Genomic DNA, 26,887 nt, shown 5'->3' with positions numbered 1-26,887 from the left:
GGCAGGAGACTAAATTTAGACCAAGCTTCTTCCAGCGATAAAAACACTCCTTTTCAATTTCCAGACCGCAGGCAGGCGGCTTTCTCTCTCTGCCCCTGCAAACATTCACATTGAACCCTATCCCTGTTTCCACCTCCCTTCATCTCTCATCCCTCTCTTTCTGTTTTATACCTCTCTGCACTTATCCATCTCTTCCTTTCTGTTTTCTGCTGGTACACTAATTTTATCCATTCCTCTCTCCATTCCCTTCTCGCTCTACCTTCTTTTTCGCTTTCTGAACTGTGCTGCTCGCTATCTGTTTTTTCCCTTTCCTTTTTTTGATGAATGACGACTACAGCTCTAATGAGGAGGAAAGAATCGCCCCAGCACTACCGTCCCTCCAACCCTGTCTTCTGAGACTGAAAAGAGTGGGGGATAAAGGAGTCAGCGGGCCTTGTTAATGTGAGGCTTTAAAAACACACACACACACACACACATATACACAGATACACACACACACACACACAGATACACACACAGATACTCACACGCACACACGCAATTGAGGAGCAAAGATGGGCCGGGAGGCATCCATTTGAGAGCTCTTACAGGACAGGCAATGGCAAGGCCAGCCAAGCTGAAGGACCAGAGCCTGCTGCTGGGGCTGACGGACAGGCATGCAGACGGTAAAGTGAGGGCCTGGGTGCCCCTCAGGTGGAGGAGTTTAATCAACCCGAAACAGAGGAACAACACAGCACTTTCTTGCTCTATGGGCATCTCCCTGACACCCCCCCCCCCCACACGCCTGCCCTGACAGCCTCATTAAAGGGGCCACATCACTGATTCACCGCCCAGCCCCCCACCTTTCAGTTGGCCGCCTTACTGCTCCTCCGTTAAGCAGTGCTTACTTCATTAATGTAGCAGTCCCCTCTTTAAGGCAGCACTTACCTCATTAGGGTAGTGGTCCCATTGTTAAAACAGCACTTACCTCATTAGGGTAGTGTTTCCCTTGTTAAAGCAGCACTTACCTCATTAGGGTAGTGTTCCCCTTGTTAAAACAGCACTTACCTCATTAGGGTAGTGGTCCCATTGTTAAAACAGCACTTACCTCATTAGGGTAGTGTTTCCCTTGTTAAAGCAGCACTTACCTCATTAGGTTAGTGTTCCCCTTGTTAGGGCAGCACTTGCCTCATTAGGGTACTGGTCCCCTTGTTAAAACAGCACTTACCTCATTAGGGTAGTGTTCCCCTTGTTAGGGCAGCACTTACCTCATTAGGGTAGTGTTCCCCTTGTTAAAGCAGCACTTACCTCATTAGGGTAGTGTTCCCCTTGTTAGGGCAGCACTTACCTCATTAGGGTAGTGTTCCCCTTGTTAAAGCAGCACTTACCTCATTAGAGTAGTGTTCCCCTTGTTAGGGCAGCACTTACCTCATTAGGGTAGTGTTCCCCTTGTTAAAGCAGCACTTGCCTCATTAGGGTAGTGTTCCCCTTGTTTGGGAAGCACTTACCTCATTAGGGTAGTGGTCCCCTTGTTAAGGTAGCACTCATTAGGCTAGTGTTCCCCGTGTTAGGGCAGGGCTTACATGTTTGTGACCTATGTGATGTGAGGTGGAGATATGAATAGGCTCTCTGTCTAGATATTTATTTAAAGTTGCTGTCATGAGCAGTGAAAGGCAAAGGTAATTAAAGATTGTGTCATTAATTATTGTTATGAGTTTCCCTCTTAATCTTAATTTAATTCTTAATTTAACACAAACGTCTTTTTAAAACATCAATTGACTAACATGAATATTGTTTAACTTAATTATAATAAATTATATTTGAACTATAAATATAAGCAAATAATGCTATGATTGAGGACATCCAATTTCCAACCTTCCCTCAAAATGCAAATGATATAATAAAATGTTTTCATATGATATAATAATAATATAACTGTTTCATACATTCCATAAACACACACCCCATATTAAATGCCATATATTTAACTGCCCTATAAACCAAAAACCTCAACCTTATCATCCACCAAACGTCATTTGAATCATTGGATTGATTCAGGATAATAACCATCTACACACAGTAAAATGTCCAATGTTAATTCAACTCTAAACAGAGTTGGCCTCGGCCACATATGGGTCCAATTGGCACCATATTTATGAACATTTGCTTTTGTTTCATACAGAACACTGAAAATAACACATAACCTATTATTACAGACTCAGACACTTTTTTGTTAAGTCATGATAAATAGTCTAGCTACGCCTAGCCTATATGACAGCCCTTTTGAATAAGGAGGTCACATCCCTTGTGTGGGAAGGCCAGGCTTGGTTGGCCTTATGGCTGAAGTCAGGTCAGATGTGTCCCTGTTCGACTCAATGGGCTCTGCGGTACACCCTGCTCTCATATTAAAAAAGGTTGTTCTGTTCTAAAGGGGAATAGACAAATATATAATTAGGAGTCATATAGCCTGAGCAATTGAGTAGGCTAATTTATCAGTGCCACTGTGGAAAATGTTATGAGGCTGTAGTTTTTTTAACGGAGCGTTTTTAATCACACGCTATTGTTTTTCAAGAGAAAACACTCGCATTTCACTGAGCTGGGCTTTTAGAACTACAGTTAATTGCACCACCCGCTCTGCATGCTCGCTTTCAGGGGTTTGATTTCCTCAGTGACAGGGGGTTTTACGGGACGGCTGCAAGGGTGCAGCCTGAAACAAATATCAGCGTATTTTGAGACTCGAATGTTCCCCGCCTGCCTGTAGTCGGGGCGGATGTGCTCCAGCGCGATATTCAGCGCATCAATTATGTATGGGGAAATGGCATCTCAGAGAGCAGGCGGACCGCGGTAACGTCATTATGGAGCACGCGGGCTGAGCGCATTTTCGCGGGCATTCAGCTTCCCTGGCCCGTGAAAGCTGGATTGCAGGAGCATCGCTCCCATGGAGAGAAGCAAGAATCGCGGGACAGAGTCCCATGTCTGTGTCTGATAACAGCGCCACAATCCTCATCGGCGAGGTAGGCCAGGCTCCGTCCTTCTGTCTGTCTGCCGGTTTCCTGCACGCGCACTTCTGTTATTTTCCCGCCTCAGATCTTGGTCTTGCAGCTTTTCCTGGCGTCTCTCTCCCTTTCTTTGTATTTATTTATTTATTTTATGAAGCAGTTGCTTTCTCCCTCCGCACCTGCCTGCAGCCTGCAGAACCTTTCTCATTGTTGTTTGTAACATTTCCTCTTCTCTCTATCAGCATTTCCCCTTTCTCCCCTTTCTTAATCCAGGTTTCATTTCTGTGGTTTTCTTATTGTATTTCTAATATGTCTGCAATTATACAATAACTCGCCCGCTGTAGCTGCTCCAGCGTAATGAAGACGGGTTTGTCAGTTGGCAGTGTTAGACTACTTTCAGTTTCAATACATGGAGGGGCCTCTCCAATGTTGAGATTAGTCCTAATAGCTGTGAGTATAGGATCCATACAATGCTGTTCTGCATGTTCATTGGTCTAAGCTAAAGAACAGTTGACAATGTGAGGTAGTTAACCCTTAAATGGGAGTAATTGTAATAAGAGGCGTGGCATTTCCTGTGTTTTTTAGTTTTTTTAAGTTTTTAGTTTTTTGGAGGAGGGGGCTGTGTTTAAAAAGTTTATTGAAGAAAATGCTGCAGTAGACTTAAACAGTTAAACAACACCCAGTAGGCAGTAGGATGAGGTGTGTGCACACCTGGTCATAGCTGAACGTTGTGTTTTCTCATTGATAATAGTGTATAGTGCAGTTTGCCATGACATAAACCGCCTATTTTTGCAGTGCCTGTCCAGGTATCGCATACCTCGTAATACTGTGTGTGCAAAATAGCATTTGAATAGAAATGTGATGCGTTATTACTGTCTGAAGGAGTCAGGTTTTCATGCATCGGGTGGGGAAAAACTGCACTGTAAAGCATTTGCAGAACTGGGCCGCCACGATGCTGCCTGAAACAGGGACAGCACTCCCTCTTATGTAATGCAGAATCCTGCGGAAGAGCATTTTACACACTGTGGCGCCCTCTGCTGGGCACATTATGCCAGTACTCTGCAATCTCACAATTGCTTTCTGTTTCATGTATGGCAGTACCTTTCTGTAGCTGCTGCATAAGTTTGGGTGAGAATACGGTCTTTTAATAATGGTGACAGAAGGATGTGAGGTCCATAAAGCAGAGAACACGTCTCATGGTGAAGTCTCTTCCAGCGGAGTTCAGTGACTCAGCCTTGTGTTTTATGCATGTGAATTCAGTGCACCAAAACAACCCAACTAAGAGAAAAACTAGCATCTCTCTCTCTCTTTGGAAATATTGCCATATATTCAGTGCCTATGTTATGTAAGTAAAACCATGAGTGTTGACATGTCTTATTTCATGTTTTAATTTAAGGGTGAAATTGCAATAGACTCACCCCCAATCAACGACAATTTCAAATTGGCAAATAAGGAAACATTTGCATTTGTATTTTATTTATGTATAAGCAGGCTTTTAAATGGAAATAGGTCACACCAATAGGTCAAGCCAATCCTAAGCTTCGGTGTGGACTAAATATTAGGATGCAAGGATTGTGCACATTGCAAAGAAACTTTTATTACAAATCAACGTGGATAGACTGTATTGCGGTGTCTTTCCCCTATGATGGTACACAGTCCCCTCCAAAAGTGTTGGAACAGCATGGCCTTTCACTATACTATGCAATACACTGAATATATTTGGGGTTGCGATAAAAAGATAAATGAGACAAGAGGTTAAGGTCTGGTGATTGACTTGGCCAGTCTAAAACCTTCCACTTTATCTCCCTAATGAAGTCCTTTGTTGTGTTGGCAGTGTGTTTTGGGTCATAATCTTGCTGCATGATGAAATTTCTCACAATTAGTTTGGATGCATTTCTCTGTAAGTTGGCAGGCCGAATGTTTTTGTAGACTTCTGAATTCATCCTGCTGCTACCATAATGACTAACATGATCAATAAAGATTAGTGAGCCCACTCCAGAAGCAGCCATGCAAGCCCAAGCCATGATACTTCCTCCACTGTGCTTCACAAATTAGCTTGTATGTTTTGGATTATGAGCAGATCCCTTCTTTCTCCACACTTTGGCCTTTCCGTCAATTTCAGTCCATAAAACTGTTCCAGAACATGTCATCAACTGCTGTCGTTTTCCTTTGTCAACATGTCTGTTGCTCAGTACGCCAGCGATTTCTTTCTGTTTCAGGACATTCCAAGTTGTACAAGCTATCCCCAATGCTTGTGCAATGGCTCTGATCAATTTCCCCTATTTTCTGAGCTTCAGAATTACTTGCTTTTCTCCCAAAGACAGCTCTCTGGTCTTCATATTGGTTTATCTTTTCTAACACAAATGCAGTCTTCACAGGCAAAACCCAGGGCTAAAACCAAGAGTAGATATTCAGAACTATTTATTGTTTAACCAATCAACCAATCAACAGGATCCCAATACTTTTCCTCACCTAAAAATTGTGTGGTCTGATGCAAAAGGTGATATATTCTAAGTTATTTAAGAAATCTAGATAAAATATCCCATCGTCCCACCCGCGACCATGATTCCGAGGTGTCCGGGGTGCTCTTGTATGTGGCGATCTCACTAACCCCCCTTGTTGAGTCCTCCCCCTGCCCTTGGAGCAGTGAGCCAACTGCTCCAAACTGCTCCACGTGAGCCGGCGAAACTCAGCTTTGGCAGGACCGGGAATTAAACCCCGGCCCTCGGTGCGCAGCTGCAACAAACTGATGCCAGGATCAAGGTCTGTCACTTTAGCCGTGCGCCACCCCCTCTCTTCATGTACATCTCATGACCTCAAACCTCATTTGTCCAAAACAAACGAATTAACCTTCAATGTACCAATACTTTTAGACGGGACTGTAGATCTGTGCTGGACAGCAGGAAACTCGGGTTTCACTTGCATGGCTGCTTGGTGAAGTTACTGACAGCTCCTGTCAGCACCTTTAGAGGGCAAAGGAGAACAAGAATCAGCTCAAGCTGAAAAAATAGACATATAACACTTGATGGTGTGCTGTAGGCCTATATATTTAATTTGGGATCGGTAAGGGTTAAGTAGTATTTGAAATGTTTTAAATATTTTAAATATTTGGAAAGTGTTGGTTAGAATTTAAGGAAGCAGGATGTACTTTGAATGTCCTCCCAAGTACAGGTATTTGGTTTCTCAAGAATGTATTTTAAATACTTTAAATCCAAAGCATTAGTTTGAACCGTCATTTTTATTGGCAGACATTTAATGAGATATTTGACCTGGGTCTAACACACGTGTACATGCTTGGGCGTGCACAGTAAGTACATGATGCTGGGACTAGTGCTGCAAGAGCAAGGCCCCATTCTGATCATCCATCTCCTCCCCATAGGTCGTGTCAGCAGGAAGTGTGGTATCTGTTTCACTGCTATGCTGATGACACACAATACACCTCAATATAGCTCTGGATATCTCGACTGTTCTGGACTCAGTTTAAAAGGTTTGCTACACCGACTTTAATCCATATATTATTATTACTCATATTTATTGTGGAAGTAACATAAAAAGACAGCTTCCCTTGTTTTTGTTAGTTATAACACTTGGGCCTACCTTCATCTTCTGTCTGTTGTGGTTTACAAATCCAGTCTTCCAATGTAGCATTGTAATAATATTCTCATCAAGGGCGAGAGACAATGCAAACACAAAATGGCTGTCTTCATTTTCTTTCAAGGCAGCTAAAAATAGAGGAACATCTTTTTGGAACAGGTCAACAGATGCAGTGGGCTCTAGAATTATTGGCACCCTTCATAAAAATAGAGAAAAAAGGCTACATATAATAATTAGCCATTTAGCGACTGCTTTTATCCAAGGCGACTTACAGATAATTTTGACTAAGCAGGGCCAATCCCCCCCTGGAGCAATGCCGGGTTAAGGGCCTTGCTCAAGAGCCTAATAGCTGTGCGGATCTTATCGTGGCTGTGCAAGGGCTTGAACCACAGGCCTTCTGGATCCCAGTCATGTGCCTAATGATCTATATTTTATGTACAAGCTTACATGAAAACTACATACATTTATTTCAATACATTTACTCTCATCTACATTCATTCTTATCCTGAACAGGGTCGCAGGGGGGCTGGAGCCTATCCCAGCATACATTGGGCGAAAGGCAGGAATACACCCTGGACAGGTCGCCAGTCCATCACAGGGCACACACACCATTCACTCACATACTCATACCTACAGGCAATTTAGACTCTCCAATCAGCCTAACCTAAGCAGCAGAAAATCGGGTTGCCTCTATGGTAGATTCCAAGCCTACATCTAAATACACACAGAAATGGTTAGGTAAACACAACATGTTCTGCAATGGCCATCTCAGTCTCCAGACCTAAATTCCATGAAAAACCTGTGGTCTGAACTGAAGGATATCAATGATTCTGAAAAGTTCTGCATGGAGGAATGGTCAAAAATCCCTCCAATTGTATTCTCTAACCTTTTCACCAATTATAGGAAAAGACTCACAGCTGTAATATTTTCTATGGGTGTTTGCAGAAAGTATTAAACCAGGGGTCTCAATAATTCTGGAACCAATTCTTGGGGGAAATTCGTTTTTTATTTGAAAAATGTTGGTTGACTCCCTTAATAAAGCACACTGCTTTGCACATGCTGGGAAATAAATCTTATGTCAATAACTGTTTTATTTTCTAGTTTACAGTATTTTTTGTGCATGTTTAACAATAATTCTGGAGCCCACTCTACATCTGCCTATCTGAGCAAGCAGGCCTTTATCCAACTTTGCACAGTTGGTAATTGGTGGCTATGGACCCCAATTATATAATGTTGCACAGGCACGCCCTCTAGTGCTCAACTAGTGCTCCATCACAGACTGTGGCCGTGGGGAGAAGGAACAGTGTGTACGATGGAATCCATTAAACCTGAACCTCTAATCCAGAGGTGGGTAACAAGGGCCGTATCTGTTAGCTTTTCATGCTAACTTCTGGCATTACATACGTAGTTGTAGTTTAGTGGAGCTGGATGCTTCTCTGTACCATATCCCTCAAAATGCAATGTGTTCTACGTTGCCCCAAGCTTCTGCCATGCCCTACCCCCACCACTTGAAATTTCCCCAGTCTGTTGAGTCTATTTTAAAAACAGTCTAAAAATACATATTTTCCAAGATGCTTTTAACTGAAGACTGTGATTGCTGTATAAATATGATTCCTTATTACTTTCTGAAATGCTAAAAGCAGCGTTGGCAGCTGTTTTCCTGTTTTCATTTTGCTAGATTGTGTCTCTGTCTTTGAGAGCAGACTGACTGGATGTTACAAAACTCCTTTGCCTTTTTTTGCTTTTAATACTCGTCTTCAGCCTGTCGTCCTGTTCAAGCAAGGCTGCATTTCCTGGCAGAAAGAATCTTTATTTTAGCTGCCTTGATGCAGAACAGACAGACATATCCATTTCCTGTGATCTTGTTGGCCTAAGTATTTTACTTTGGGACTGTAAGATGTGTGGGTGGGCTATGAAAGATGATGCACACATTTCTACAGAAAACACCTTTTTTTAGTCCCTTTGTTGTGTGAAATTAGGGAAATTAAATGACTCTTTGAGTATTGTATATATCTCACTGAGCTGAAAATAATTAGACATGGAAAGCTGTATCATTACACACAGATTATATTATTTAAAGAGCATTTGAATAGGGATAATTCCGTCCAAAGGTGTTCGCTGTTCCATTATGATTTTTGTACCCCTACCATTACGAGACGAAGGCGTGAGGGGATTAGCATTTGCGTTACCTGTGATCATGTGACCTCCCTTTAAACAGCGAAGGCTGAGGCAGAGAGAGGAGTTAAGCCTGGCTTCCCTCGCCCACCACTTCTCTAAATTATTCATTCATTCTGCTCTGCCTCGCTCCTACACCACTGACAGTCTGGGATCTTTTCATTCTCTCCCCGTGTGTATCCCTGCATTTCCACTGGATAATGCGGCTCTGTGTGTGTGTGTTTGTGTGTGTGCCTGTGTGTGTGTGACTGGTCTTCTTGGGAGTGCTCTAGTGCGAGGCAGAGGCAGAGTTCCAGCTTTCTTACGGGAGCTGGCTGTGGTTTTGAATAACTGCGGTTGCACAGTCCTTGTTATTGCCCTATTTGCTCATTTAAAGGAGGAAAAACCCTGGTCAACGTGCTACCTCTGACAGGTGTAAAATCAGGGCGATTGTTTGGAGAGCCCAGGGAAGCGTATTCTAATAGCTAGCTGTGCTCTTTATCTCCATAGAGTCATAGTTAGGGAACAGGCCAGTGTAGCCAGCACTGCTCATAAATCTTTTCTCCTGAAAACTACAGTTACAGTCCTCCCTCCTCTGGTTCTGGGGCTGTCTGTGTGCGCAACGGAGTGGGGGGATTCCGGGCGTGGCTCTGGAGTCGGAGCGGAGCTGAGGGGGAGAGCCGTGCATGCTCCTGGACAGAAGAGCGGTCATGGTTAACTGGAGACTCTCAGCTCACAGGATGTGAATATTTGAAGACATGCTCCCGGGGACTAAATTAGACTCAATCATGCAGCTACTGAGCAAGACTCAGAAAGACAGAGAGAGGTAGTGGGAATTGGGGGGAGGGGAGGCAGAGAGAAGGAGAGGATGTAAGGGATTGCCTGAGAAAGGAGAGAGAGACACAGGGCAGTGAGGGGGGAAAAAGAAACAGGAATAAAATGGAGCAGGGAGGGAGGAGGAAAGAGGGGGAAGATAGAAAGGGGAAAAGGGAGTGCAGAGAGGGAGGGGAACATGGCAGAGGGAGAAGGGTAAAACTTGATAATGGAAGTGAGGGAGAGGATGAGAATGAGAGGGAAACCAGGAGAAGAGAGAACAGGTGGTGACGGTGTGTACCAGTGCTGTCCCAAACTGTTTCAGTCACTGCGGACAGGCTTTTCAAGCAAATCGATTCTCAAGATTTACCAATGGAATAAGAAAATGTCACTTGTCAAGCAAACTTGTGAACTTAAAATAAGCTAATATTTTCTACTTGATAAAACATACACATGCTCCTAAGTTTCATTACAAGACTATAATGCTTGTTGCAGTAAAGCAAAGTCCCCCACAGTCTATGTACTGAGTGCCACAATGTGTCTCAGTGTATCTGTACTAGCTGTTCTCAGTGAAGCAGTGTGTCTCAGTGTATCTGTACTAGCTGTTCTCAGAATGCAGTGTGTCTCAGTGTATCTGTACTAGCTGTTCTCAGTAATACAGTGTGTCTCAGTGTATCTGTACTAGCTGTTCTCAGAATGCAGTGTGTCTCAGTGTATCTGTACTAGCTGTTCTCAGCAATGCAGTGTGTCCCAGTGTATCTGTACTAGCTGTTCTCAGTAATGCAGTGTGTCCCAGTGTATCTGTACTAGCTGTTCTCAGTAATACAGTGTGTCTCAGTGTATCTGTACTAGCTGTTCTCAGTGAAGCAGTGTGTCTCAGTGTATCTATACTAGCTGTTCTCAGAATGCAGTGTGTCTCAGTGTATCTGTACTAGCTGTTCTCAGTAATACAGTGTGTCTCAGTGTATCTGTACTAGCTGTTCTCAGAATGCAGTGTGTCTCAGTGTATCTGTACTAGCTGTTCTCAGTAATACAGTGTGTCTCAGTGTATCTGTACTAGCTGTTCTCAGAATGCAGTGTGTCTCAGTGTATCTGTACTAGCTGTTCTCAGCAATGCAGTGTGTCCCAGTGTATCTGTACTAGCTGTTCTCAGTAATACAGTGTGTCTCAGTGTATCTGTACTAGCTGTTCTCAGCAATGCAGTGTGTCTCAGTGTATCTGTACTAGCTGTTCTCAGTAATACAGTGTGTCTCAGTGCATCTGTACTAGCTGTTCTCAGTAATACAGTGTGTCTCAGTGCATCTGTACTAGCTGTTCTCAGAATGCAGTGTGTCTCAGTGTATCTGTACTAGCTGTTCTCAGCAATGCAGTGTGTCCCAGTGTATCTGTACTAGCTGTTCTCAGTAATACAGTGTGTCTCAGTGTATCTGTACTAGCTGTTCTCAGTAATACAGTGTGTCTCAGTTTATCTGTACTAGCTGTTCTCAGTGAAGCAGTGTGTCTCAGTGTATCTATACTAGCTGTTCTCAGCAATGCAGTGTGTCTCAGTGTATCTGTACTAGCTGTTCTCAGTAATGCAGTGTGTCCCAGTGTATCTGTACTAGCTGTTCTCAGCAATGCAGTGTGTCCCAGTGTATATGTACTAGCTGTTCTCAGCAATGCAGTGTGTCTCAGTGTATCTGTACTAGCTGTTCTCAGAATGCAGTGTGTCTCAGTGTATCTGTACTAGCTGTTCTCAGCAATGCGGTGTGTCCCAGTGTATCTGTACTAGCTGTTCTCAGTAATACAGTGTGTCTCAGTGTATCTGTACTAGCTGTTCTCAGCAATGCAGTGTGTCTCAGTGTATCTGTACTAGCTGTTCTCAGTAATACAGTGTGTCTCAGTGCATCTGTACTAGCTGTTCTCAGAATGCAGTGTGTCTCAGTGTATCTGTACTAGCTGTTCTCAGCAATGCGGTGTGTCCCAGTGTATATGTACTAGCTGTTCTCAGTAATACAGTGTGTCTCAGTGTATCTGTACTAGCTGTTCTCAGAATGCAGTGTCTCAGTGTATCTGTACTAGCTGTTCTCAGCAATGCAGTGTGTCTCAGTGTATCTGTACTAGCTGTTCTCAGTGAAGCAGTGTGTCTCAGTGTATCTATACTAGCTGTTCTCAGCAATGCAGTGTGTCTCAGTGTATCTGTACTAGCTGTTCTCAGTAATGTAGTGTGTCCCAGTGTATCTGTACTAGCTGTTCTCAGTAATACAGTGTGTCTCAGTGTATCTGTACTAGCTGTTCTCAGTGAAGCAGTGTGTCTCAGTGTATCTATACTAGCTGTTCTCAGAATGCAGTGTGTCTCAGTGTATCTGTACTAGCTGTTCTCAGTAATACAGTGTGTCTCAGTGTATCTGTACTAGCTGTTCTCAGAATGCAGTGTGTCTCAGTGTATCTGTACTAGCTGTTCTCAGTAATACAGTGTGTCTCAGTGTATCTGTACTAGCTGTTCTCAGAATGCAGTGTGTCTCAGTGTATCTGTACTAGCTGTTCTCAGCAATGCAGTGTGTCCCAGTGTATCTGTACTAGCTGTTCTCAGTAATACAGTGTGTCTCAGTGTATCTGTACTAGCTGTTCTCAGCAATGCAGTGTGTCTCAGTGTATCTGTACTAGCTGTTCTCAGTAATACAGTGTGTCTCAGTGCATCTGTACTAGCTGTTCTCAGTAATACAGTGTGTCTCAGTGCATCTGTACTAGCTGTTCTCAGAATGCAGTGTGTCTCAGTGTATCTGTACTAGCTGTTCTCAGCAATGCAGTGTGTCCCAGTGTATCTGTACTAGCTGTTCTCAGTAATACAGTGTGTCTCAGTGTATCTGTACTAGCTGTTCTCAGTAATACAGTGTGTCTCAGTTTATCTGTACTAGCTGTTCTCAGTGAAGCAGTGTGTCTCAGTGTATCTATACTAGCTGTTCTCAGCAATGCAGTGTGTCTCAGTGTATCTGTACTAGCTGTTCTCAGTAATGCAGTGTGTCCCAGTGTATCTGTACTAGCTGTTCTCAGCAATGCAGTGTGTCCCAGTGTATATGTACTAGCTGTTCTCAGCAATGCAGTGTGTCTCAGTGTATCTGTACTAGCTGTTCTCAGAATGCAGTGTGTCTCAGTGTATCTGTACTAGCTGTTCTCAGCAATGCGGTGTGTCCCAGTGTATCTGTACTAGCTGTTCTCAGTAATACAGTGTGTCTCAGTGTATCTGTACTAGCTGTTCTCAGCAATGCAGTGTGTCTCAGTGTATCTGTACTAGCTGTTCTCAGTAATACAGTGTGTCTCAGTGCATCTGTACTAGCTGTTCTCAGAATGCAGTGTGTCTCAGTGTATCTGTACTAGCTGTTCTCAGCAATGCGGTGTGTCCCAGTGTATCTGTACTAGCTGTTCTCAGTAATACAGTGTGTCTCAGTGTATCTGTACTAGCTGTTCTCAGCAATGCGGTGTGTCCCAGTGTATCTGTACTAGCTGTTCTCAGTAATACAGTGTGTCTCAGTGTATCTGTACTAGCTGTTCTCAGAATGCAGTGTGTCTCAGTGTATCGGTACTAGCTGTTCTCAGTGAAGCAGTGTGTCCCAGTGTATCTGTACTAGCTGTTCTCAGTAATACAGTGTGTCTCAGTGTATCTGTACTAGCTGTTCTCAGAATGCAGTTTGTCTCAGTGTATCTGTACTAGCTGTTCTCAGCAATGCAGTGTGTCCCAGTGTATCTGTACTAGCTGTTCTCAGTAATACAGTGTGTCTCAGTGTATCTGTACTAGCTGTTCTCAGTGAAGCAGTGTGTCTCAGTGTATCTATACTAGCTGTTCTCAGAATGCAGTGTGTCTCAGTGTATCTGTACTAGCTGTTCTCAGCAATGCAGTGTGTCCCAGTGTATCTGTACTAGCTGTTCTCAGTAATACAGTGTGTCTCAGTGTATCTGTACTAGCTGTTCTCAGTGAAGCAGTGTGTCTCAGTGTATCGGTACTAGCTGTTCTCAGTAATACAGTGTGTCTCAGTGTATCTGTACTAGCTGTTCTCAGTGAAGCAGTGTGTCTCAGTGTATCGGTACTAGCTGTTCTCAGTGAAGCAGTGTGTCCCAGTGTATATGTACTAGCTGTTCTCAGTAATACAGTGTGTCTCAGTGTATCTGTACTAGCTGTTCTCAGAATGCAGTGTCTCAGTGTATCTGTACTAGCTGTTCTCAGCAATGCAGTGTGTCTCAGTGTATCTGTACTAGCTGTTCTCAGTGAAGCAGTGTGTCTCAGTGTATCTATACTAGCTGTTCTCAGCAATGCAGTGTGTCTCAGTGTATCTGTACTAGCTGTTCTCAGTAATGTAGTGTGTCTCAGTGTATCTGTACTAGCTGTTCTCAGTAATACAGTGTGTCTCAGTGCATCTGTACTAGCTGTTCTCAGTTCTCACAGGTTGAGTGTCCTGAGCTTACGAGATGCACTTGAGTTCACACCCTAAAGACATCACATATACATTGACTGTATGAATAGTATTGGCACTGCTGAATCCCCCTGCCCCCCATAGTGGGTGGAGCTGTAATGTTGTTACATGCCATTTTAACACTCTTATCTGAAGCAATGTACAATGAGTGCGTTCAGAAGGTCATTGGAACAACTACAGAACACAGGTCAGATAAGGTATTGTTATCCATAGCCACAAACATGAAGCCTAGTTCACACAGTAAGCATTAGCATTAAATCAGTAAATTTATGGCAAGCGACAAACTAGAAATGAGACCTGATTGTGCAACATCAAAGAGCTAGACAAGTACAAGGGCAACATGACAGTGTTGAAAGTGCAGCACAAAGCATGTGAACCAGAACGATTCGGGCGGCCGAGTTGTGATGTATTCCAAACTTTGAGAAAGCTATGGACTGCACATCACAAGCAGTTGTATCGGCTGAGTGGCTCAAGGGCGTGGCTGGCTTTGACAGGAACTCACAGCTTACCTCCGCCTTCCCCCTCCCCTCAGGGTTCAGCCGATTCCTACACCAGTCGCCCCTCAGACTCCGACGTGTCTGTGGAGGAGGACCAGGAGGCGGGTCGGCGTGACGCCGAACGCCAGGCCCAGCTGCAGGTGGAGAGAGCCAAGGTACGACCACACCTCCCAACAGCCTGGAGCCTGAGCCAGGAAAACATATGTGGAGCCTGGAGTGTAGAACGTGTGCCTTAGAAGCTGTACAGTACATCTTCCAGCATAACAGACCATCTCACATCTGAGAAGAGTACAGCTGCTCATTGTAGGATCTTTAAGTTCTACAAAAAGTTAGTCCTGGAAAAGCAACGTCAACGTCATCTCGCTGAAAGATCTAAAGATAAAACAGCGACATTGTGATGAAGCAGTGGTAATATTTCTTTGAGAGCTAGCCTAGGTGCACATAAGCATATTGGAGGTTGCAGAAGCAGAGATGGCACCGATGAGGCTGGTCATCATGACTGAGAGAGAGACTCCAGTTCCTGGTGCATAGTGGGGCTGAGTCAGGCTGTATGTGGCCTGAATGTGTGGAGAACAGGACCATGCAGCAGCCCGTACACTACCAATCTGTACCATGGTCCCTTCCAGATCAAACCGGTGGCGTTCGCGGTCAAGACAAATGTGGGCTACTGCGGGGCGCTGGACGAAGAATGCCCGGTTCAGGGATTGGCAGTCAACTTCGAAACCAAAGACTTTCTGCACATCAAAGAGGTGAGGAGGACTGCAGGGGAACAAGGGTGTTGGGAGAGGGCGTAACATCTGACCTCTTGACAGACAAATCGGGGGCAAAGCCTTTATCTATGTTGCCTAGAAATGGATCTGGTGTTTACACAACAGGAAGATGGGCGGTCACTGAAACCAACTGAAAAAATGTACAAAACCTGAAATGTGCAACTCTGTGACAGAAGTGTGTTGCATTGAGACCACAATGACCACAAGGTGACTATGCTATGGGTTTCTCTGGTCCTCTTGCAGAAGTTTAATAATGACTGGTGGATCGGCAGGCTGGTGAAGGAGGGGGCCGACATCGCCTTCATCCCAAGCCCCCTCCGGCTGGAGGCCATCAGGCTCAAACAGGAGCAGAAACAGCAGAGGTGAGGGTCCTGGTCCTGCCAGCCTCCATCCCCTTCCACTGTCCGCTGTGGTAGGGACAGTCTGCTCACCCATCTGCTGCTGCTCACAGAGCAACACTGACCCCTAGTGGTGTGCAGCGAAAATATGTTCTTATGAGAGGAGAGTATTACTTTGGTCAAATTGCTATATGTTTGAATGTACAATATTTTCCTTCTATTAACATGTACTCCTGATTTTGTTCTCACTTTCCTCTTCTAGAATACATCTTTATAAAACCTCTCCTTCAGAGGACTTCAGAGAACTTTATATTTATTCTCATTTATTTCAAATATTTCCTTTCCATTTGTGCATTTTCAGGAAGATTTTCATTCCCAGCCCTCTGTCACTTTGCATCCAGAGAATTTGCAGAGATGCAAATAATTTATTTTCTTGCAACTCTCAACTGTGTCTTTTACACAACTCCAGAGAGAGTTTGGCCTGAAAATTAGAAGTTTCCCCAAGAGCAAGAGCACATTAGTGCCAGTGTGGATACCAGTCCTTAGATGCCCCACAGCACTGTGGGCAAGTCCAGACTACAATGAGTGAATAAGTGATCATAGGAGACTGTGTTGCTGTGAACTCATCTCTCTGTCTAACCCTCCCTGGAGTCCTCCTTATGAATAAAGACAGGGGACTCTGTGGAGGGTGTACAGCCCTGTATCATGGGTCACAGAGACTAATAACGAGTGTCAAATCTGCACAGGAATGACATGGGTCAATTCCCCAAATATGAAGCAGCCAGCTGTTTTATAAGTCTTGTCTGCTGACCTTGTATTATTGTCTTATTTATCCATATCTTTCTTATTGTAACATTGTATGGGGTTCAAATTATTACACTGGTCTTCATAAACTCCACTTGCTACAAAAAGGATTTGTCGAACGTTTTCGAATAATTTTAGTCAGTCTTTGCCACTATTTCAAAAATTGAAGCTATTATCAATTTATGACATAAATACTGTTCAAATTTGTATTTTTGTTTACAAGACCAGATGTAGGGGAGATCTTTTACCAGAGTGTTTTGAAAATGATTTTAGTAAAGGCCACCAGTATAGTACCCAGCAATTAGATACATCCTCCTAAGAGCCTCACCACTAGGGGTCAGTTTCTACTCAAGTACCGTGGTGTGCAGTTGTGGAATGCTCATCTGCACCTGATAAATACTTCTCCCTCTCTGCCAATATTTAAGAACAAACTAAAACTATACCTTCTGTCGTTATACGCAGAATGAAATGAAATGTATTGCTTCAGTGGTAGGGTAAATATTGCACTTTCTTTTTTTAGTTTTTTTGTCTTTCATGAAGGCAGGACTGTGGTGCCTAAAATTTTGTAGGTGGACAGTGGTGTACCTCTGCTGTGTAATACTTGTTGTCATACTTTACCGTTTTGGTTTTTCTGTCGGTTTTGTGCACAGGTATGGCTCAAATACTGTATATACTGTATTTGTCTGTGCATATATATATATAAATCATATCTTGTATTATTTTATCTGATGTTACATTATTGCTTGCATAATTTGTTTGGGTGAGATGCCTTTATAATCCCCCATGGGGTTTTTATCTCACCTGCACAATTTGCTTTATTCTTTGCCTTGTACTTCTATTGTTGTCTTATTGTGCTAATAAATAAAACAAAATAAAACAAATGAACACCTGATGGCATAGAACTGGAACATTAACATATATGCCCTACTGTCCTGAATATTGCATGAGTTCACCTCCTTCATACTTCCAGATTGGAGGAGATGAGTGGAGGAAAGGAGGATACATTTATTCAGCACACCCAGGGAGAGCTTTATTGAAACGGTTAAGGCCCATTACATGACATTAGTCACATTACATTACAGTTATTTAGCTGACGCTTTTATCCAAAGTGACTTGCAGTTGATAAGATTAAGCAGAGGACAATCCCCTCTGAACCAATGCGGGGACCTTTAATCATGCTCATTGGCCCAACAGCTGTGCGGATCTTTTCACGGCTGCGTGTGAGGCTCCTGTGTGTGTGTGAGGCTCCTGTCTGTGTCTGTGTGTGAGGCTCCTGTGTGTGTGTCTTTCAGGAAGATGGGAGGGAACGCCGCAGGGGCGGGGGGGCGGAGGACCACACCCCCCTCTGCAGGTGAGTTTGTCCAGGAGGGGTGGGGCAGCTCCTCCTTTCCTTGCCTCTTCCATTTCCATTTCCTTTCCTTCCCATTGGGGAAGGCGGGGAAAGGAAACGAGGAAAGGAAGCGAGGACGTCTTACATGAAAATGAAAAAATACTGGCTCTCATATCTCCTTGCTCAAGAATCCTTTGGCAGCCTCTTATTTTCCCACTCCTAGCTCCTTCAAGATGGCCGACCTCAATTGATTTCCGGGTCAGTTGAGGAACATGGAGACAAGAATAAATTGATTGGAATGAGCGCAGTGTATTTTGATTGTTTAAAGCACAGTCTGTGCTGAATGTAATCTCTTTTTGGCTGTGTAGCATCCTTAGATCTGGGGATGGTTTGGGTTTAGATGAGTCGAAATGTTATTGCTAAGAAGATATGGAGATTACTAAGAAAATATAGATGTTGATTGATTAATAACTTTTGTGAAGCGCTGGGGTATGTGGGGACATTCCCACTGTAAGGTCCTCTTCTTGGCTTCCTCTGATTTGTGTTCTCTTGTTTCCAAGCCAAACAGAAGCAGAAACAGGTAGGAGTGTGATACAGCCTGCTCTTCTGTAGCTCACAGCGACACCTGTGTGACTTTAACCTGTCCATACATCCCATACGTTACTGTACATTACTGTTTATTTACCTGATCTTAGGCTGAGGTCAGTCTGTTTCGGTACTATGCTGTTACAATGTGATGTTCTCACATGGTATTGTTCCATCACAAGTCAATGTGTTTTTCAAATTGCAGCCAAAGACAGATTTTTAAGTTCTCTGGAGAAGAGAGATAACATGAAGTTCAAAGCCGAGTTTAGTGTTGCATGGTTGGACGTTGTGTCTGTAAAGGGTTGCTTGTTATGTCTAAATAAACACTTTTGCTGAGTTCGTTGCGGGTTTCGGACAGGTGTGTTCACGTGTGCCTCTGTGTCCCTTCATAGACTGAACAACTTCCTCCGTACGATGTGGTCCCTTCCATGCGGCCTGTGGTTCTGGTCGGACCGTCCCTCAAAGGCTACGAGGTGAGAGTGCAGCAGTGACCCTGTTTACCAAAACCTTGTCAGAGCTGGACCATTTGGTCCATCATAATAGAAAACACATTCAGCCTGCAGCCGAATGTAGAACAGCCTGAAAACACCTCCAGTGAACACTGTCAGAGCTCCTCCAGGCAGGCCTGTTTATCTGGGAGAGAAACCTGGGGGTGGAAGTACGTCTGCTGGATGAACGCTAACCCCCCCTCCCCCATTTCTCCCCCAGGTGACAGACATGATGCAGAAAGCACTCTTTGACTTCCTGAAGCACAGGTTCGACGGCAGGTGAGTCTGTGGATGATCTGTCAGCGATGACTGACACAGGAAACTCTATTACCCTCATTAGTTGCTGTTCTAGACAGTTCCACACGGGGAGACCTTATTATGATTACATTTCCAATTCCATACAGGCTCCTACACCATTATACATATTAGTCACCTTCCACTGTCAATTCTCCTGACTGCTCATCAGTTTTGGTGACACAAATAAGATCACTTTATCAACTGGGTGAAAGTTCCTTTATGCTAACTTTATTATTGCATTTTAATTATAAAGTAATATAATGCTGTGACTCTTGTCTTTGGGCTGCTGACACACATTATTCAGTTTAAAAAAGTGATTTATCACTAAAATGTCTTCAGTGGGAAAAAGAAAATGTGGTAAGTTGCTCTTAGAGTAGAGCATCCACTCACAGATCTGCTAAAAACATACAGTACTGCGCAGAAGTCTGAGGCACCTTAATTTTACTGAGACATTTTTGTATTTAATTTTTAAAAGTAACATATTACTGTAAGGGGGCGGCACGGATGGTGCAGTGGGTAGCACTGCCGCCTCACAGCAAGGAGGTCCTGGGTTCGAATCCCCGTCGGCCGGGGCCTCTCTGTGCGGAGTTTGCATGTTCTCCCCGTGTCTGCGTGGGTTTCCTCCAGGTACTCCGGTTTCCTCCCACAGTCCAAAGACATGCACGTTAGGCTAATTGGAGAGTCTAAATTGCCCATAGGTATGAGTGTGTGAGTGAATGGTGTGTGTGCCCTGCGATAGACTGGCAACCTATCCAGGGTGTATTCCTGCCTTTCGCCCAATGTATGCTGGGATAGGCTCCAGCCCCCTGCGACCCTGATCAGGATAAGCGGGTTCAGATAATGGATGGATGGATGGATATTACTGTAAGCAATTGACTTCTTTTTACATTAAATTTGTAAACTTGATCAAGGCTGTCTGAGGTCAGAATCAAGGTCTGCAGAAGAATGTTCTCCAACGTGCTGGGATCAACCTCCCTGCTGATCTATTTTCATATGTTCTGCTTTCAATGTACGGCGGCACGGATGTTTAATTATAGTGATGTTATAGTGATGCTGTTTCTATGGAGTGTGGAGCAGATGAAGTCATGGTGATGCTGTTTCTATGGAGTGTGGAGCAGATGAAGTCATGGTGATGCTGTTTCTATGGAGTGTGGAGCTGATTAAGTCATGGTGATGCTGTTTCTATGGAGTGTGGAGCTGAGGAAGTCATGGTGATGCTGTTTCTATGGAGTGTGGAGCTGATGAAGTTATGGTGATGCTGTTTCTATGGAGTGTGGAGCTGATGAAGTCATGGTGATGCTGTTTCTATGGAGTGTGGAGCAGATGAAGTTATGGTGATGCTGTTTCTATGGAGTGTGGAGCTGATTAAGTCATGGTGATGCTGTTTCTATGGAGTGTGGAGCTGAGGAAGTCATGGTGATGCTGTTTCTATGGAGTATGGAGCTGATGAAGTCATGGTGATGCTGTTTCTATGGAGTGTGGGCCGATGAAGTCATGGTGATGCTGTTTCTATGGAGTGTGGAGCAGATGAAGTCATGGTGATGCTGTTTCTATGGAGTGTGGAGCAGATGAAGTCATGGTGATGCTGTTTCTATGGAGTGTGGAGCTGATGAAGTTATGGTGATGCTGTTTCTATGGAGTGTGGAGCTGATGAAGTCATGGTGATGCTGTTTCTATGGAGTGTGGAGCTGATGAAGTCATGGTGATGCTGTTTCTATGGAGTGTGGAGCTGAGGAAGTCATGGTGATGCTGTTTCTATGGAGTGTGGAGCTGATGAAGTTATGGTGATGCTGTTTCTATGGAGTGTGGAGCTGATGAAGTCATAGTGATGCTGTTTATATGGAGTGTGGAGCAGATGAAGTTATGGTGATGCTGTTTCTATGGAGTGTGGAGCTGATTAAGTCATGGTGATGCTGTTTCTATGGAGTGTGGAGCAGATGAAGTTATGGTGATGCTGTTTCTATGGAGTGTGGAGCAGATGAAGTTATGGTGATGCTGTTTCTATGGAGTGTGGAGCTGATGAAGTCATGGTGATGCTGTTTCTATGGAGTGTGGAGCAGATGAAGTTATGGTGATGCTGTTTCTATGGAGTGTGGAGCTGATGTTGGTGTAGTGATGGGACACTCTTTTTTTAGGATTTCCATCACGCGGGTAACAGCTGATCTGTCTCTGGCCAAAAGATCTGTCCTCAACAAGAGAGCCATCCTGGAGAGGTCCAACACACGCTCCAGTCTGGGTGAGACGGGAGGGGCTTCACTGCAAAACAAGACTCTCTTAACAAGTGTTTAAGTCTTGTAATGAGACTTAAATCTTATGTTTGCCTCTTCAGTAGTATATATTAGCTTATTTTAAGTTTTTTTGATGAGTGAAATTGTCTTACCCCATTGGTAAATCTTGAAATGAGTAAAATTGTCTCAACTCATGTCTTTTTCGTCCTTTGGCTTTTTTTAGGAAAAAAGTAATTAGATTAAAATTTGATTTTAAGTGTAAATATACTTCTTAAAACTGGTTTATATGCTGTGTTACGAGTCCCTTGTCGCGTAGCTGTTTGAGTTGGCCTGAGTTCCTGTAGGAATGGGAGCGCTCACTGTGTCCCCCCCCCAGCGGAGGTGCAGAGTGAGATCGAGCGGATATTCGAGCTGGCCAAGACCCTGCAGCTGGTGGTGCTGGACGCCGACACGGTGAACCACCCAGCGCAGCTGTCCAAGACCTCACTGGCCCCCATCATCGTCTACGTCAAAGTGTCCTCGCCCAAGGTGAGGACGCCCAGACCTGCCTCAGTGCGTCTCTGCGTCAGCCTGGCTGCCTCTGACCCACCCCCCTGTCCCTACCTCAGTGCGTCAGCCTGGCTGTCTCTGCCCCACCCCCCTGTCTCTGCCTCAGTGCGTCAGCCTGGCTGTCTCTGACCCACCCCCCTGTCCCTGCCTCAGTGCGTCAGCCTGTCTGTCTCTGACCCACCCCCCTGTCCCTGCCTCAGTGTGTCAGCCTGGCTGCCTCTGACCCACCCCCCTGTCCCTGCCTCAGTGTGTCAGCCTGGCTGTCTCTGACCCACCCCCCTGTCCCTGCCTCAGTGTGTCAGCCTGGCTGCCTCTGACCCACCCCCCTGTCCCTGCCTCAGTGTGTCAGCCTGGCTGTCTCTGACCCACCCCCCTGTCCCTGCCTCAGTGCGTCAGCCTGGCTGCCTCTGACCCACCCCCCTGTCCCTGCCTCAGTGTGTCAGCCTGGCTGTCTCTGACCCACCCCCCGTCCCTACCTCTCCTCCAGGTGCTGCAGAGGCTGGTTAAATCCCGGGGGAAGTCCCAGAGTAAACACCTCAATGTACAGATGATGGCAGGAGACAAGCTGGCCCAGTGCCCTCCTGTGAGTGCTGTCCATACACTCACGTGCATGTGCACACCTATACACGCCCACACACATATACACACACACACGCGCACGTACACACTCACACACATACACACATGGATGAACGCGCACACATGCACAAACACACACACACACACACACACCTATACTCTCAGATACAAACATGCCCACAGCACTTTCACACACACATACTCTCTGACAAACACACACACACACACACACACACACACACAGCACTCATAGATGCATACACACATACACACAAACACACAATTTCATTACCCACTCTGCTATGGTTTCAAGGTGTGGTTGCAGAGCTACAGGTGACCTAAATGTATCCACTGCTGTCTCCATTAGGACATGTTCGATGTTATTCTGGATGAAAACCAGCTGGAGGACGCCTGTGAACACCTGGCTGAATACCTGGAAATCTACTGGCGGGCTACGCACCTGCCCGGCTCCGCCCCCATCAACCCCCTACTGGAGCCCAACCCAATAACCCCGCCCTCGGCCAACTCCAGCCTTCAGGTGAGCTCCCCTGACATCTCTTTATATATACAGTGCATCCGGAAAGTATTCACAGCGCTTCACTTTTCCCACATTTTGTTATGTTACAGCCTTATTCCAAAATGGAATAAATTCATTTTTTTCCACAAAATTCTACACAAAACACCCCATGATGACAACATGAAAGAAGTTTTTTTGAAATTTTAGCAAAATTATTAAAAATAAAAAACTAAGAAATCACATGTACATAAGTATTCACAGCCTTTTCTCAATACTTGATGCACCTTTGGCAGCAATTACAGCCTCAAGTCTCTTTGAATATGATGCCACAAGCTTGGCACACCTATCTTTGGGCAGTTTCGCCCATTCCTCTTTGCAGCACCTCTCAAGCTCCATCAGGTTGGATGGGGAGCGTCGGTGCACAGCCATTTTAAGATCTCTCCAGAGATGTTCGGATTCGAGTCTGGACTCTGGCTGGGCCACTCAAGGACATTCACAGAGTTGTCCTGAAGCCACTCCTTTGATATCTTGGCTGTGTGCTTAGGGTTGTTGTCCTGCTGAACGATGAACCGTCGCCCCAGTCTGAGGTCAAGAGCGCTCTGGAGCAGGTTTTTATCCGGGATGTCTCTGTACATTGCTGCATTCATCTTTCCCTCAATCCTGACTCGTCTCCCTGTTCCTGACGCTGAAAAACATCCCCACAGCATGATGCTGCCACCACCATGCTTCACTGTAGGGATAACTGGTAACTGGTTTCCTCCAAACATGACGCCTGGCATTCACGCCAAAGAGTTCAATCTTTGTTTCATTTTGTTTCTCATGGTCTGAGAGTCCTTCAGGTGCCTTTTGGCAAACTCCAGACGGGCTACCATGTGCCTTTTACGAAGGAGTGGCTTTCGTCTGGCCACTCTACCATACACGCCTGATTGGTGGATTGCTGCAGAGATGGTTGTCCTTCTGGAAGGTTCTCCTCTCTCCACAGAGGAACGCTGGAGCTCTGATAGAGTGACCATCGGGTTCTTGGTCACCTCCCTGACTAAGGCCCTTCTCCCCCGATTGCTCAGTTTAGATGGGCGGCCAGCTCTGGGAAGAGTCCTGGTGGTTCCAAACTTCTTCCATTTAAGGATGATGGAGGCCACTGTGCTCATTGGGACCTTCAAAGCAGCTGAAATTTTTCTGTACCCTTCCCCAGATTTGTGCCTCTACAGACAATTCCTTTGACTTCATGCTTGGTTTGTGCTCCGACATGCACTGTCAACTGTGGGACCTTATATAGACAGGTGTGTGCCTTTCCAAATCATGTCCAATCAACTGAATTTACCACAGGTGGACTCCAATTAAGCTGCAGAAACATCTCAAGGTTGATCAGTGGAAACAGGATGCACCTGAGCTCAATTTTGAGCTTCATGGCAAAGGCTGTGAATACTTATGTACATGTGATTTCTTAGTTTTTTTTTAAAATAAATTTGCAAAAATCTCAAAAAAACTTCTTTTATGTTGTCATTATGGGGTGTTGTGTGTAGAATTTTGAGGAAAAAAATGAATTTATTCCATTTTGGAATAAGGCTTTAACATAACAAAATGTGGGAAAAGTGAAGCGCTGTGAATACTGTCCGGATGCACTGTATACGGCATGTCAGTTCTGCACTGTAGCTATACTGTGTGTCAGTTCTGCACTGTAGTTATACTGTGTGTCAGTTCTACACTGTAGCTATACTGTGTGTCAGTTCTGCACTGTAGCTATACTGTGTCAGTTCTGCAATGTAGTTCTACGTATGGTTGTTATGTTGTGTGTCAGTTCTGTAATGAAGAGCTAAACTTAATTTATTTATGTACGTTTCTTCCTCCCCACCGCCAGCAGTAGTCTTGTTACAGCCCTCTGTCGGCCTTTTTTCAAAGCTCTCCCTGGTGTTGACTTTGTGTCAGTGGATCAACTGACGGGTGACGCCTGTCTTGTTGTTTGCAGTTTTCTGAGACGCAGGAGTTAATCGAGTGACCACTCACAGCCCAGGGTGAGTATGAGGGTGGGGTTTATTTCAGCTAAACTAAGTTTTATTTGGATACCGCTTTTTACAGAAGACTGTCACAAAGACGCTTTATAGATTAACAGAAGGGCAAAAAGGAAAAAAGGCAGACACCATGCCAGAGCATACAGGAGGTAAAACAAACTCACCAGTGGGGAGAAAAACCCTCAAACAGTGGCGAGAAAATATATGTTTCTCCAGCTGCCAAACCCGTCCTGTCCATCTTCTCCTCCCTTCCCAACCCAAAAACCGAACAGAGACAGAATGCTGACACTCTCGCTCTGCCTCTCCGACTGCAGGTTCAATAGCCTGCTCCCGCTCCAGACTCAACACTCATTCTGAACGCCTGTCTCTCTGCCTCTTGCCTGATCCAGACCCAACTGTCGCGTGTGTGCACGATCTGGGGCGGGGCTGGGGGCGGGGTCACAGAGGAGGACCGGCCCCGCGCCCTCCACCGGGGCCAGCAGGGAGCGCCCCCTGCAGCTGCACCAAGAAGAAGAGGAGGAGGAGGAAGAGGAGGAGGGAGAGGAAGGTGACTCACCCCAGCCGCGCCCACACGTACCACCACGAGGCCCCCAGCCTCCACTGGGCCGATGTGACAGAGCCGAGCCCAGCAGAACAGCAACAAGCACAACAGCCTCCACCGCCCATGTACCAGGTCACTCAACCACTGCCAAGACCTACCGAGGGGGGGAAGAGGGAGGGGAACGGTCACTAATGGTCAGGAACCATATACTGGTCAGGAATGGTCACTCCGAATCCAAATTATTATTTGAGCCCCATTCATTTTCAGCCAATTTAAGCCAAGATGTGAACAAGATGTGAAATTCTAAACAAGGGAAAGACCTGTAAATATTTTGGTAGAGACAGCCAACTAGGTTGTGTCTAAAGTAACTGAACTAAACTAACTAAAGTACATTTTAGTTTGTCTGGCTCTAAATTAACTAAGATCTCAATAAATATTTGTGTTCACTTATTTATTGAACTCAGCACATAGTATAAGACTCTCATGACAAAAATGTTAAAATTAGCTAACAATATATCAAATTAGGATTATATTGGGGAAGGTCCATAAATACTATCTAACGTATCTTAACATATTGTGCATATCTCTCATTGCATGCATAAATCTTGCTTAAAATTATAAGTACCATGAATATAGTTATCTGTATTTATACTGGAGCTATTTGCACATTAAATTCAGGAAAAATAATAAAAACCACATATGAATATTTAGCTACATTTGGGTGTCAAAAGCATCCAAAGCTATTTTATATATTCTGTGGATTATTAAACGTTTATTTCATTAGAATGGCGCATATGCTGAGGAATCACATTTGAGGTTTATAGTTCTGCGTATTTAAATGACATGCATTCATATAGCTTTCATTATTATTTAGGATTGCACTTACTGTATATAGAATTAATATTTTATTTATCTGTAGCTTTATTGACAGGGTTTTAAGCATGTAGCAGGGTGTATAGCATCATATGTATCTCAGCAGTCATGTATAATATTTAACTGTGTTTTGTGTCCGATGTGTCTTCTTTAGACCCCCTCATGGCACAGTCTGATGGGTATAAATATAGTGATGTCATCCCTCGCATTAATAACACTGGAACATAGCAATGGATCCAAGCTATCCACTGGATAGCCAATCACAACATTGCAAAAGCCAACTCCCAGTGATTGCAGAAATCATTCAGGGAGACTATGCACTCTGCAACTATTAAAACTGAGTAAACAAATTAAAATTGGCATGTAGGTAAACAGCTGCTCTAGGGTTGGTGCCTAATTAAATAATCCAATTTAGGTTAGTGGCTTCTCTGATCTGGGACCAGATACAGGCACGGTGAGAGAGCTGGACAATGAGGGAAAACACACTCCATATGC

General features: G+C 44.6%; 1 protein-coding gene across 1 annotated transcript; it reads left to right on the top strand.

Moving 5' to 3' along the window:
* The first annotated feature begins 598 nt into the window (after positions 1 to 598).
* On the top strand, positions 599 to 25,384 carry cacnb3b (calcium channel, voltage-dependent, beta 3b). The gene is made up of 15 exons (XM_061259078.1): positions 599 to 670; positions 14,520 to 14,639; positions 15,111 to 15,233; positions 15,498 to 15,616; positions 16,731 to 16,748; positions 17,689 to 17,747; positions 18,287 to 18,306; positions 18,704 to 18,784; positions 19,020 to 19,078; positions 21,232 to 21,332; positions 21,701 to 21,852; positions 22,361 to 22,456; positions 22,820 to 22,990; positions 24,936 to 24,981; positions 25,368 to 25,384. The coding sequence occupies exons 1-14, from the start codon at positions 599 to 601 to the stop codon at positions 24,963 to 24,965; spliced, it is 1,221 nt and encodes a 406-aa protein (XP_061115062.1). The 3' UTR covers positions 24,966 to 24,981; positions 25,368 to 25,384.
* The last annotated feature ends 1,503 nt before the right edge of the window (positions 25,385 to 26,887 follow it).

The sequence above is a fragment of the Conger conger genome, chromosome 10, assembly GCF_963514075.1.
Source record: "Conger conger chromosome 10, fConCon1.1, whole genome shotgun sequence".
NCBI lineage: Eukaryota > Metazoa > Chordata > Actinopteri > Anguilliformes > Congridae > Conger > Conger conger.
Note: the sequence above shows the minus strand (reverse complement) of the source record. Positions and strands in the feature narration are given on the sequence as shown.

Coding starts and splice junctions, on each gene's coding strand:
- cacnb3b (XM_061259078.1), top strand. CDS start 599: ATGGCAAGGCCAGCCAAGCTGAAGGACCAGAGCCTGCTGCTGGGGCTG. Junction 18,785..19,019: donor CGTCCCTCAAAGGCTACGAG/GTGAGAGTGCAG, acceptor TTTCTCCCCCAG/GTGACAGACATGATGCAGAA. Junction 21,853..22,360: donor TCAAAGTGTCCTCGCCCAAG/GTGAGGACGCCC, acceptor CCTCTCCTCCAG/GTGCTGCAGAGGCTGGTTAA.